Raw genomic sequence first — 14,207 nt, 5'->3', positions numbered from 1 at the left:
AATGTATCCCAAGTTTTGTGTACTTTCGTTCATGGGGGGCCTTACAATAAAATAATTGATGTGTACATTTAGTGACGTACACCAACAAGGATTCCCGGGACACTGAAAGACCGGCGTACACAAAACTTGGTGGGCATGTACCCCCACATGGATAGCATGGAACCATCATTTTTCGTTTTGATCTGTAGCCCCCCCGCTGGACTGGACCCCCCGAAAGGAGGGTAGGGCAGACACAGTTCTCTGTGAATATCTTGAGAACTGTAGGGCCTAGGATGACCATTTTTTTCCGTATGTTTGCCTCCAGGGGTCATGTTAACCCAATTCATGTGCACACATGTGCACAAACAGATACACACACACACACACATACATTCACAGTAATCATACGTATGACACATACTCACACAGTAGACATATGTACGCTTGCATGCACAGGCACATACGCAGGCACACACACAAGCACGCACACACACACACACACACCCACACACACTCACACACACACACACCCACACACATAACATAAACATAACACAAACAATCAAGAATTTCTCAGAATTATGAACAGGCAAGATGGAGGTGGGGTTGTATAAAATAAATTTTACATGTGAAATCTATGAACTAATCATGTTTTGGTACTTGTTGTCTAGCAGATACCAGTGAGAATTGAGTGTGGATAATGCAATTTAGTGAGACAGTTAGAATCATATAGGCCTTTCAGCGTGATTTCTTTCTTCAACATACAAAAAAAAAATGGTCCCCCTAAAGCAGGGGTGTCAAACTAATTTTGGTTCAGGGGCCACATCTGATCTCATGTTTGCAAAACATCCTTTGACAACTCCAAATCTCCAGCTTAGTTTTTTTCAGTAGGCTATGCTTTACCCTTCAGCCTACATTTGTAGCCTACATAATCACAAGGAATATATTAGATTATTACACATTTATTCAGAGAGGCCAATGAAATTAAAAAATAAAATGCATTTCACTCTCATAAACAACTGGTTTATTTTTATAGTTGAGTGGATAGGCCTACATTTTTACATCTGACCACCTGAACCAACTCACCACACTAAACTCAAGTGGGAGCTATGAAGAAAGTTAACATCCTGCCTTAAAAATGTAAATGTGCAAATGTATGAAAAATAAAATGAATTTAACAAACATAAGTTAGCAGTGCATGAGCAATACGATCAACTGATACGATTAGGTTACTGTAGAATAGCTCAGACGGAGGCTTTCTTTTGAAGTTTTATTTAACATTGCACAGCTAGTACATGTTACCAGTTCCAACATCGCTAGCCAACTAACTAACAGGGGTCTCCTGCTCACGTGACTACGTGGCTCATTGGGCCAATCAAAGCTCATCAATGCAATGCAGATATAACATTCTACATCCCCCTTCTTTAGTTTAACACATCCAATAACAGGAAACATGCATTAAAAGAATCTCAGAATAAACAGCTGTTGTTAAAAGAGTTACCTGTAGAAATCACAACTGTCTTCAAGTACACACCAGACAAGTCATTGTGAACATGTGCTAAGAAACAGCATAAACATTCATATATCACATACAATGCATGGTAACATCTGTTTTTTTTTGTTTTTTTTTACTAAACACATCAGTGGCAGAACACTGCTGTTAGATTAAGTGTTGTACTTGGGGTTGGGCTTCAAGGGTCTGCCATATCTGGAACAAGGGGTTGAGCACTCGGTAGGTGTTTGGATGAGGGTCTCACCGGAGTGGCCAGGTGAGTGCTCATTGTGCGTGGAGGGCAGTGTCTCTGGAGACAATGGGACACTGGGTGGATTCCAGATGTTTTCATTGTCGGATGCTGGATCTGCTGATGAAGATGGATTAATCTCTACGGCCTGAGGGTGTTGTTCTGCTACAGGCAGCAGATGGCGTCGATTCCTGCGGTACTCTCTACCCTCCGACTCGACCAGGTAAGATCTTGGTTCAGCGGCACCCCTTTTTACAATGCCTATTTTGTCATGTCCTTTCTCTGTTTGCAGTCGGACCACCTGGGAGTTGCGGAGTGGAGTGAGAGGCTGGCTGCCACGATTGTAGAATTTTTTTTGGTTCTCTCTCTTCTTTGACAGATGATTGTGGACTGTTCCAGTGTTCAATGGCTTTGGCTTCAACAGGTGTTTGCTGACTGGTAGGTTTGTGCGAGTCACCCTGGACATCAATCTTTGCGCAGGGGAGCCTAGGGTGCCATCTCTTGGCACATTTCTGACACTTAGCAGATTCAGTAGTAGGTCGGTCCCATCTCTTTTAGATGTTTCCAACAGGCGCTTTGCGCTTCGCACTGCTCGTTCTGCCAGTCCATTTGCTTGATGGTATTCTGGACTGCTAGTGACGTGAGTGAAATCCCAGTCTTTGGCAAAGTCACAAAAGGTCTGACTCGTGAACTGTGTGCCACAGTCAGATAATAGCTTGTGGGGAATTCCATGAACAGAAAAATGCCGTTTCAGCTTGTTAATCACACACTGTGACGTAATGTTCTTTAGTTGGTCCATCTCAAACCATCCTGAATATGAGTCGACTAGGACGAGGTAGTGATGGCTGTTCCATTCAAATAGATCTGTTGCCACTGTTGACCAGGGGAGCTCTGGGACGGCATGTAGTTGCAATGGCTCCTTTGGCTGATGAGGTTTCAAGGCATTGCATGTACTACATGACTGTACAAAGTTATCAATGTCTTTTGTCATTGTCGTCCAAAACACCACATTGCGTGCTCGTCGCTTGGTGGCCTCTGCACCAGGATGGCCTTTGTGTAGCAGTGTGAGGTATTCTTTGTGCAGCATTTGTGGAATGACTGCTCTTGTCCCTTTCATTATTATTCCATCTTCCACGGAAAGCTCATCTCGGAATGGGAAGAACTGCTTCACTATAGCTGGTACACTGCTCAGTCGTTCTGGCCATCCATGTCTGATGATGTTGGTCAGGGTTTGTAAAGACACATCTTCCATTGTGTGGTTGCGTAGCTCATCTTGGCGAGAGGATGAGATGCGCTGTACTGCCATCACCTCGAAGTCTTCCTGCTCTGTGAGGTGTTGTGCTGTGGTCTCTCTTGGTGCACGTGACAGCGTGTCTGCCAGGTAGAGCTCTTTGCCTTTCTTGTAGATCAACGTCAGATTGAACTTGTGGAGCTTCAAAATCATTCGTTGCAGGCGTGCTGGTGCTGTGTGGAGAGGCTTTTTCAGGATTGAGACCAAGGGTTGATGGTCTGTCTCAACGATAACTGGTTTACCATATATGTAATCATAAAATTTAAAACAGGCAAACACCACGGCAAGCAGTTCTTTTTCTATTTGTGCGTACCTTTGCTCCGTTTCTGTGAGGGTACGAGAGGCATAGGCCACAGGACTGCCATCCTGGAGGCACGCACTGCCAAGGCCGTATTGTGAGGCGACATGGAGTGACATGTGAGAGTGACCGGTTTGTGCACATTGTAGTATGACAGCACAGGTGGTGATACCACACACTGCTTCAGTGTGTCGAATGCCTCCTGTTGTTGCTCTGACCAACACCATGCTATGTCCTTGTGCAGGAGCTGATGTAGGGGTGCTGTAATGTTGCTGTGGTTAGGAATAAACTTTCCAAGATAGTTAATCATTCCAAGGAAACGTTGTAGTGCAGCTTTGTCCTCAGGTGGCGGGATGTCAGCGATCGCCTGAATCTTTGCTGGGTCAGGCTTGAGCCCCTGTTCGGTGAAGACGTGTCCAACGTAGCTAACCTCCTTCAGCTGAAATTTGCATTTTTCTGGATTCAGCCTCAGCCGGACCTTACGTGCCCTGTCTAGCACTTTCCGCACATTCTCGTCGTGCTCTTTGAGTTCTCTTCCACCAACGATGATGTCATCGACAATTATGGCACACGGGAGGCCCACAAATATCTGCTCCATAGATCTCTGAAAGACCTCTGAGGCGGCACTGATGCCATATGGCATCCGTAGATAGCGAAAACGCCCAAATGGAGTGGCAAAAGTGGTGAGAAACGAGGAATTTCTATCTAGTTTGATTTGCCAGAATGAACTCTTGGCATCGAGCACTGAAAACACTGTTGCACCTGACATTTGGGCAGCCACTTCCTCGACCGTGCGCATTGGATGGTGTGGGCGCATTATTGCTTCATTTAAGTCCCTTGGGTCAATGCACAACCGTATCTTGTCAGTGTCTTTTTTGTGTGTGGCTACCATTGAGGATACCCATTATGTGGGCTCAGAGATGGGTGTGATGATTCCCGATTTCACCATGGTCTGCAACTCTGTTTTCACCTTGTCCATCATTGCTACTGGAATGCGACGAGGCGGCCGGACGACAGGAGTGACATTTGGATCCAACTTCATGTGGTATGTAACTGGAAGGGAGCCAACTTCGTCACTGAACAGGTCGGCATACTCATGAAACCACTTGTGCTGTGAGTTTTGTCTTTCTTTCAGGTCTACATGAAAAACTTCATCTTTCAGTGTCATCAGATTCATTTCTAGACAAGCCGGCAGCCCTAGTAGTGTCTGGACATTTCTGTTTACCACATGGAATTGTAGGCTGTAGAATCTATGGTTGCTCAGCTGACATTTTAGCAGCACAGTCCCTTCAGTGTTTATCACTGTACCTCCATATGCCACCAGCTTCACCCTCCTATTATTGTCAACTTTTTCTCCATTTCTGACCTGCTTGAGTGTGTCCAATGAGATGACGTTGCACTTTGCGCCAGTATCGATTTTCAGTTTGAGTTTTTTTTCATTGACGTTTACGCTGCAGTTCAATTCTTTGATATTCCTGTTATTTTCATTTAAAGCATTTATTTCGCTGCTATCTACGAGTGACAGTCCATCAATGTCAAATGACTCAGAGTCCTCACTGCAGCTATCTGAGTTGGTTTGAGCAACCTGGTGCACAGACTTGTGCTGTTTGCTTTTAAATGCAGATCTGCAGTGGCTACGGAAATGGTTCAATTTGTTGCAGTGATGGCATTGTTTACCATATGCGAGGCAAAGTTCTTTTTTCGCGGGGTGTTCATGGCCACAGTTCCTGCAGCTTATGATGTTTTCTGATGCACCTTGATCTCTTGTCTCGGTGCACCGCATCCACGCTCATTGTTGAGGTGCGCGGAGTAGCCGCTAGTGTTCTGGTATGCTGTTCAGTCAGCTCGTTAATCTGGCATATCCTGATAGCTTTTGCCAACGTTAGCTCACACTCTCGTAGCAGTATCTTCCTCACTCCATCAGAGTTGATGCCACAGACTAGCCTGTCTCTAATTAGTTCATCCTGCAGTGCTCCAAAATCACACGTTTTCGCTTTATTTCTAAGTGCACTTAGATATGACTCTACAGTCTCACCAGGTTTTTGGTTCCTTGTGTTGAAAGAATGTCTCTCCATCGTGATGTTCGTTTGTGGATTGCAGATGTCCCTGAATTTTCGTTTCAAACACTCTGGATTCTCCCGCGATTCAGCTGGGCGGACTACGTTGCCATCATCGTCTAGCTGAGCCACAGCATAGGTGAAAGTGCGTTCTCTCTCGATAGCCTCGCTTCCCGCTAGATTGAGGAGTATGTAGGCTTTTGTCCGATCTGGCTTGTCACCGTGAGCTGCAGCTATGAAGATGTCATATTCCTGCTCGAATACCCGCCAGTTATCCGCGATTTTGTTATCGAACACCAGCGGATCTGGGCGGCGAAATCCATCAGCCATGTCTTTTACTTTTGGTCTCACTCAACATCAAATATATATATACGGCCCAATTCAAACGTTCCACTAACCACTTGTAGTACGACGTAGACGTTTTACTTCTGACACCATGTAGAATAGCTCAGACGGAGGCTTTCTTTTGAAGTTTTATTTAACATTGCACAGCTAGTACATGTTACCAGTTCCAACATCGCTAGCCAACTAACTAACAGGGGTCTCCTGCTCACGTGACTAGGTGGCTCATTGGGCCAATCAAAGCTCATCAATGCAATGCAGATATAACATTCTACAGTTACATACTACAGCGTGGTATGGTAAGCCAGACAGAATGCCATTATCACTAAGAAAACAGTCAAACTGACGGTGAGTCAGACCTCGCGACCTGATTAAATTTACAGTTTGCACAACCACACTTTAACATGATCCAAGTTTAGTGTTTTACAACACAACACTTCCTGGTGCAAAATACAATAAAATGCCCAAACATCTTGTCCTCCGTTTGCAGGCTGCACTTTGTCTCTGAATTTTGTCGCAACGCCTGCTTTTCTCCCGACAATGTAGCCAAACTGACAGCACAGGACCAGTCAACTCCGAACTTTTTTTTTGTTTTTTGGCTGCGCCTAGCGGCTGAATTGAGCATTTCGGTTATTTCTTTGAAAATTCATAACTCCTCACAGGAATGGGCTAGAGATTTTTTTTTGACATAGTCAGAAATTTATTCTCTACAAGTCTGGGCCGGATTAAACCATCTAGCAGGCCGCATCCGGCCCGCGGGTCGTATGTTTGACACCCCTGCCCTAAAGCCTACGGTTCTCGAGATATTCACAGAAAACTGTGTCTGCCCTACCCTCCTTTCGTGGGGTCCAGTCCAGCGGGGGGGCTACAGATCAAAACGAAAAACGATGGTTCCATGCTATCCATGTGGGGTTACATGCACACCAAGTTTCGTGTACCCCGGTCTTTCAGTGTTCCGGGAATCCTTGACGGAAATTTGGGCATGCGAAAAAGAAAAAAAAAGAAAAATCTTACTAAACCTATACTGTATGACCGCCGCTTCGCTGCGCGGCGGTCATAATAATGCCAACGAGGAAAGACATTTCAGGTCCAATTGACTTTGTATATGTTCACGTAGCGTTTCAAACAAACTGCAGGTAACGTTGCAATTATGGGTGTATGGGCATTTGCTTAAAAAAGTTTGAGAACCACTAATCTACAGTACATGCGAAATTCCCTGAATATTAGTGCATATTCCCTCTTGTTAAGACATTAAGAATGAAATTGCACTAATTGATAAATCGCCTGATTAGTCTGATAAAAATTTGCCTGATCAGTGGAACTCCTCACATGGCGTGTGATTGTAGGCCTAATGTTTTTTAAGTTAACCAGCAGCGATGGTCTTGGCTGCTGAGTGGAGGGGAGACCTCCGGTTAAATTTGTCAGTATTATATCATAGCAAAGAACACAGTCTGAACGTACCAAGGAAATGGTACAGCCCAATGGGGGTGAGGGTTTGAAAATCGTATTTCATTAGATTATATCCTGAATTGTTGGTATGTGATGGAAATACTGCATTTAATTACATGCAATATTGGATAACATTACATTTTATTAAATTTTTTTCAGTACCCCCCAAACTATTATTTTCATCCCTTTTGGGAGGGTCCAAGTCTCATCTAGGGGGGTCGGACCCCCTCAATACCCCCCGTAATTCGAACCATGATGCCTTCATACATACAAACATACCTAGACTATGCTTCTTCTATAGACATTGATTATATTAACGTAAGACATGAGATGTGCGATCATCAGATCATTATTACATTTGAAACATAGATCACAGTCAGCATTTATCGTGTGATCTAACTATAACATGCAATATTACTATAGATTTGTTTTTTTAATTTTGTGCCAAATGTTTGGGGTACCTGTGTATATAGAGTTAGACATTGGTTCCATCCAGACTCAATAATGTTTCAAATGTTTGTAGCCATGTTCTTTCATTAATGTTGATAGTGGTCTTCCAATTGACTGCTATGACCTTCTTGGCACTCATCAGACCAATAGATACAGTTTTTTTCTTGAAAGGTACATACAGTACATATTGTCCATATAATTAAAAATGCATAATTTAGGGTCTAGAGAGATCTTTTCTTTAGTAATCATAGATAAGTTTAATATGACATTCTTCCAAAATGTTTGTAATTTGAGGCATTCCCAGATCGGATTCCCTTCCCTTTGTTACAGTGCCAACATTTGTCATCGTTATGTAAACCCATAAGTGCATGTTTCCTTGGATTATAGTAACCTAAAATTTTTAGTTTTATTGCGTGCAGAATTTGATATCTTATGAATTTTCTGCCAGATTGATTGCCAACTGTCTGAATCTATATTTGTCTTTCTCCCAGATCTTTTCTAACGATGTAACAGCATCACTTTTCCAGTTGTTTGTAAGTTCAAAATTGTTTTTCAGTTGTTCAAAGGACATAATAGTGCCTTGAGAAAAAAGGTGACCCAGTGTACAGAGCCCTTTCTTTCCCACTCCTGATTTTGCAGTGTTTTTCTTATCAACTGTAAAGGCGCCATTCTCCCATATCGGAGTATTTGGGGAGAGGTGTGGCTCAAATTGTAGCATGTTATGTAGAAGTTTTATTATTTCACATGAGAATTTTATGATAGGATTATCCACATTCCTCAGATATTTGGTATTGAACAACAATCATTTTAGAAATAATTTGTAGTTGTCTGAAAACATTTTTGAACTCTATGTCCTCCCAAATTGTTGATTCAGTATAATTATAACCCCATTTTAAGGGATATCTAGCGTTTATGGCAATATAGTACTTCTCTAAGTTTGGGAGGCCCATTCCACCTTTGTCACGGCTGAGATATAGTTCATGTGTACCAATTCTCGCTCTCTTGCCATTCCATATAAAGGAAGATAGAATATAGAGTTGATTTTCTTAAAATAAACTTTGTCAAAGGGTATGGGAAGAGCATTTATGACATACACTAAGCGAGGAAGAACATTAATTTTGATTGTATCTATTTTCCCCCATAGCGAGCAAGAGAGGTAAGTACTTCCACCTATCTAAATCATCTTTAATCTTCCTCAGGATGTTGGTCAAATTTGTCGAAACTATGGTCTCAAAGTCGGGATTTAGAGTAATACCCAAATATTTTATACCCTCTGGAGACCACTTAAAGGGCAGATTTCCAAGACAGTCTTTATTGCAGGATTTGTTAAGTGGCAATGCCTCAGATTTCCCACAATTAATTTTATAGTCGGATAATTGACTGAAGTTTTTAATTAATTCTAGAGTGTATGTAAGTGAGCAGGCAGGATTTAGTACAGTTAGTAAGATATCATCGGCATACAAGAATATTTTTACAGAAAAATCTCTAATTGAAATTCAATAAATATCTTTATTTGATCGAATTTGGCAAGCAAGTGGTTCTAGAGAAAGAATAAAAAGTAAAGGTGATAAGGGGCAACCTTGCCTCGATGTAAAGAAAAGCTTTCTGAAAGTATTCCATTTGTGGAAACCTTTGCAATTGGGTTACTATAGAGCAATGAAATGTATTTAATAATATTTTGACCTAAACCAAAAGCTTCCAAGGTTTTAAACAAAAAATTCCATTCAATGCGATTAAAAGCCTTTTCGGCGTCTAAAGAAACGGCTACTGCTGGGTACTGATGAGTCTTCGCATAATGAAAAGTGTGCATTAGTTTCCGCATATTATCACCAATTAATCTGTTTTGAACAAAGCCTATTTGGTCCTTATGTATAAGGCAAGGCAGTATTTCTTTCATTTTGCCTGCAATTATTTTCCCCAGAATTGTATTGTCTACATTTTAAGTAACTGAATGGGTCTATAACTTCCACACTGCAATGGATCTTTTTCTGGCTTACATAGCAACGTTATTATTGAGGTATTCATATTTTGGGGAAGTGCATTATAGTCTTTTGCTTCAGTGTATACTTGGAGAAGTTTATCTGCCAGCAGATCAACAAAGGTTTTGTAGAAATGTGTAGTAAATCCATCTTCTCCTCGGGCTTTATTGCTAGATTGAATTGCTTTTATCACTTCATATTTTGTAATGTCTTCATCCAGTTTGTCTTTTTGAGATTTGGACAGTGCTGGCAAATGTATTCTTTTAAAGAAACGTTCTAAATCTTGGCTTGTTGCTGTAACTTCACTTTTATATAACTCTTCATAGAATTCCTTGATTTTTTTGTAAATGCCTTTAGGATCTTTTATAATGGTATGGTTTGATTTTGCTGCTTGAATGATTCGAGATGTTTTTTGTCTTTGAAGTCTTTGAGCAAGTATTTTACCTGTTTTCTCTCCAATTTCATAATTTTACTTTTCAAAAAGAGAAAATTTAAGTTTTTCATTAGAAAGTGCATTTAGTTCCAATTTTATATAATTGGTCATTTGCAGGTGATTTCTTATGCTTATTTTCCAGATCTTTTAACATAGCAGTCAAGTTTTCCATCTGATAATTTGCCACTCTCTTCTTGTAAGATGAATAACTAATTATCCAGCCACGACAAGTCGCTTTATATGCTTCCCATATGGTACCAAAACCGCAAAACGTATCTCTGAGGTCAAGTTTTCCTTGAAAAAAAGCTCTGTATTTCTGGTAATTATCCTCTTAAAGTCAGAGTCTGACAAAAGAGAGTTATTTAGTGACCATTTTGGAGATTTTAAATTGTTGGTTGTATGGCAAAATGACAGGGAGATAGGGGCATGATCTGAAATTATTACATTATGAATTTTAGAGTCATTGGTGTTGCTTAAAATATCTTGAGTTACCCATAGTGAATCTATTATTGAGTAGCTCTTGTGAGCATTCAAATGGAATGTGTAGTTTCTATCTCAATTTCAATATATATATATATCGGTAATTCTCCAGACATCAGCAAGCCCTATTCCTTTACACAGTTCTACTAGAGCTTTGGATATTTTCCAATCATTTTTGGAGGGGTGACTGGATTTATCTATAGAAGGTTGAGGGACCGAGTTAAAGTCTCCTCCAAGAATGACTGAGATGTTATTGTAGGCTGACAGAAGTTTCATGAAAGAATGGGAGATGGTTATCATTAGGTGCATATATATTGGCAATTATTATTGGTTTGTTAAAGAGGCTTGCTTTTAGGAGGATGAACCTTCCCTCTGAATCTTCTATAGTTTTTTTTAACTTGGAATGGTATTTCTTTATGAATCAACACTGCTACACCTCTACTCTTATTGTTATAGCCTGCTGAAAAAACCTGTCCCACCCACTTTTTCTTTAATTTACCAATATATTGAGATGTTAAATTAGTTTCTTGTAGGAGTGCTATATCTGTTTTTAAATCTGCAAGATGTGTCAGAACTTTAATGGACTTAATTTATTGATTGAAACCATTCGTATTCCAAGAGACTAAGTTGATTCTTTTTAAATGTGGTTCAACCATCTATAACATAAGTGAAGATTGGCCTTTTTTGCGTGTGTGTGTTCCCAGAGTGTGTTTTATGAGGTGTAAAGACGGTACAAACATAATAGAGAGTAGAGAAAATAAAAAACAAGTAAACAAACAAACATACATAAAGGGGATGTGAACAAAGGAAAAACAAAGAAATGGGAGAAATACAATAAAGGCGTTGATTGGTGCTGGCCATTTTTCCGGTGGCCAGTGTCCAATTAGCCAGTTAAAAGGTTGTAACGCTCAAGAATTAGCTCATTCTCCCCCATCAAAAGAGTCTATAATTCTCCATTCATTCCGAAAATAAAATGTAAAATGATAATACTGAACTATAAATGAACTATTTTCCATTGTATCTTTATTTTAATGTTTTAACTTTATAGGCCTATTACTTTAAACAGAGACAGTAGTGCTATAAAAAAGGAAAGGAAAAGCATTCCTAAAAAAAGGAATGTAAGGCCTAGTAGTTTGTCAACGAAATGTATAGGCATATACAGAAATGAACGTTTCCTTACAGTTTTAGTTTAGCCAACTTATCTTCCTTAACTTAACAATAAAACAAGGTCACATGTAAGCCTGTTTAAATGGAAGATTTTTCCTTTTCAAGGTTAGGCCAAGAGTCTCTACTTAACAGGCAACAGACAGAGTCTAGGTGTCGCGAAAAAGAGAAAAAGAAGAAGAGACAGCTCATACCAGTTCTGTTGTCTTACTTAAGCTATAGCTGAAGATCCTGAAATGTATTTTTCATCCTTTCTGTTGCAGCTTGAACATTAGCAAAATCTTGCCATTCATCGTCGATCCTTACCCGAAGTATTGCAGGGTCTTTCAGTCGCGTTTAGAGGCCTCGTTTATGCAGTTTTTTTTTATATTTTATTTATAATTGTTTTATCTGATGTATTTGACATCCTAATTTGTTAAACAGTCTGGTAGATTTGACATAACTTTTGACAGTGAAGCTGATGGCTTGCTGAACCACATGTTTTCAGATCTAGGCAGCCACAAATAAACAACTGTTATTTTGATGTTTTGGCATTGGTAGCCAGACTAGCCATCCGTTTACCCAACTACACATGTAAAAATACTGAAAAGGTTTAATTTTCATAATATGTCCCCTTTAAGAAAGTCATGCATCTACTCACCCAGAACAGAGAGTGTGTGCTCAACTTTAACTTCTCCCTGTACAGCAATGATCTCTCCTCTGTAGAGTCCACTATCATTCTTCTGCAGGTTCTTCAGCTCCAGAGAGAAGGTCTCATTATTAAACTCCACTCTGCCTTTATGGATGAATACTGTAACAACGCCTCTTAGAGGTGCATATTGCATTATTTTATATTGGCCATTGAACCAGTGTATTAAATCTATACTCTCCCTCTCCAGCTGCTGGTGTTGCTGGAACTCGAGAGTGACAGATTCTCCAGTTTGCCTGAACACAGAGGACCCTGTAAGACAGACAAAATCAGAGCCGGTGTGCCAGTTTAGATGGTGAGCATGTCAACTTGTGATATTTGCATAAAATCAGTGAATATTCAACAAGGCCCTCCCTACTTGTAAACATTGCTCTGCTCTGCCTCCGCCCCTCGGAGGTTCACATTTTCATGAACCAGTGAGCGACAGAATATGAAGAAAGATCTTGACGAACACGCAGACATCACCGGTTCATGTATGCATGTCGCATTATCGCATTATTCACATTTTCTTCAAATTTTTGGACAATTAATTCCACTTTTTGCACACAGGTTTTTGGTTCTAAAACAATTGTGTAATTCTTTATTTCAGACATATCACAGTAAAAAAAACATCCATAAAATCCATAAAATATCCATAGTTTTCAAACTTTGAGTGTCTCCTCCTCCTTTGTTGCCTATGTCAAAAACGATTTCTTAATCTTTGCTTTTCTTGATGCTTTCCTTGACCTGCCATGTCATTCTGTTGTCTACCTTAAGATAAATTTGTCTTGGAAATAATCTATAATAGTACAGGCAACACAGTACACCACTAGGTATCATAGGCATGGGTAGTTTAGCAGTAGGCAAAATTAACAAACAAAAGAATATAATATAACAGTCAAACCACGGATATAGACTAAGTTACAAACAAACAAACAGACAGACAAACCACGGATGGCCCTCTCACAGCCTGAACTGAACTAATACAAAAAAACAAATAACTCAAGGGAAACATTGGTCAGACACCATGTGCATTTGCTCACTTTAAAAGCAACGGGTTATCAACAGCCAACAGGCCAGGCGTGCGAGAGAAGCAATGAAGTCTTAGAATTATAAATAAAGCCATGTTCTTCCAACAACAACCACAAGCACCCATGTGGCAAACAATTCAAATGACCAGCATTGTTCTCCCAGAGAGGAAGCTACGTATATGATCACCATCCACGGGTGGGCGCGTGCGCCAGCGCTGCAGGTCAGCCTTTCCACATACAGCCCTGGCTTTAAAGTTCATCGTCCTGGTAGTATAGCTATCTACTGCCAAGGCCTGAAGGGGACGGGGAAAACATTTACTTCTGCTACACTGGCAGAGAACTCATGTGAAACAGACTGTGGGAGGTGGAAGGGGTTTGAATGCTGTCTGGCAGTATTATGAGTGTGTAGCCAGTTGCATTCTGGCTCTGTCTGTCTCATCCTGCTTCTCTTACACCAGGGGTCTCAAACTCCAAACAAATTACGGTTATACTTCAAGTCATTTGCATAGCTACCGTCAGGAACACCCACTGGCTTGCGTTGACGGAACGCAACTGTGTCGCCCCTGATACACTAGCACGCGATGCAAACACCGCGACGCAGTATCCCTATTTATTTCTATGAGAAGCGAATTCCGCACCCGCATAGGATTCTGGGTATGCGGTGCGACGAGTGCTGTGGCTGCGGCGCATCAAAAAGTTCAGCAATCCCTAACTTTATGCAAATTAATCCGTCCATCGCCAGGCAAGTATCCAATAGTAGAGCAAAACGTAGGGGAGGTCCATCATCACGTAGCCTAAACAAAACCTAATTTTCCGGTAGTGTGGTTATCGCCAACGTACAGAAA

The 14,207-nt window shown here is 40.8% G+C and overlaps 1 protein-coding gene across 2 annotated transcripts in view; it reads right to left on the bottom strand.

Moving 5' to 3' along the window:
* The window catches only part of LOC143134110 (CD48 antigen-like), a 44,969-nt gene that overhangs the window by 19,481 nt on the left and 11,281 nt on the right, over nucleotides 1-14,207 (bottom strand). For both annotated transcript variants that reach the window (XM_076294229.1, XM_076294228.1), the window contains exon 2: nucleotides 12,305-12,604. In XM_076294229.1, the coding sequence (XP_076150344.1) occupies nucleotides 12,305-12,604 (300 nt within the window). The remainder of the gene's footprint in view (nucleotides 1-12,304; nucleotides 12,605-14,207) is intronic.

Source organism: Alosa pseudoharengus, unplaced genomic scaffold (assembly GCF_046254945.1).
Source record: "Alosa pseudoharengus isolate Yale_2024_CS ecotype anadromous, Long Island Sound unplaced genomic scaffold, YU_APseudo_1.1 YU_APseudo_1.1_scf_2, whole genome shotgun sequence".
Classification (NCBI taxonomy): domain Eukaryota; kingdom Metazoa; phylum Chordata; class Actinopteri; order Clupeiformes; family Clupeidae; genus Alosa; species Alosa pseudoharengus.
Note: the sequence above shows the minus strand (reverse complement) of the source record. Positions and strands in the feature narration are given on the sequence as shown.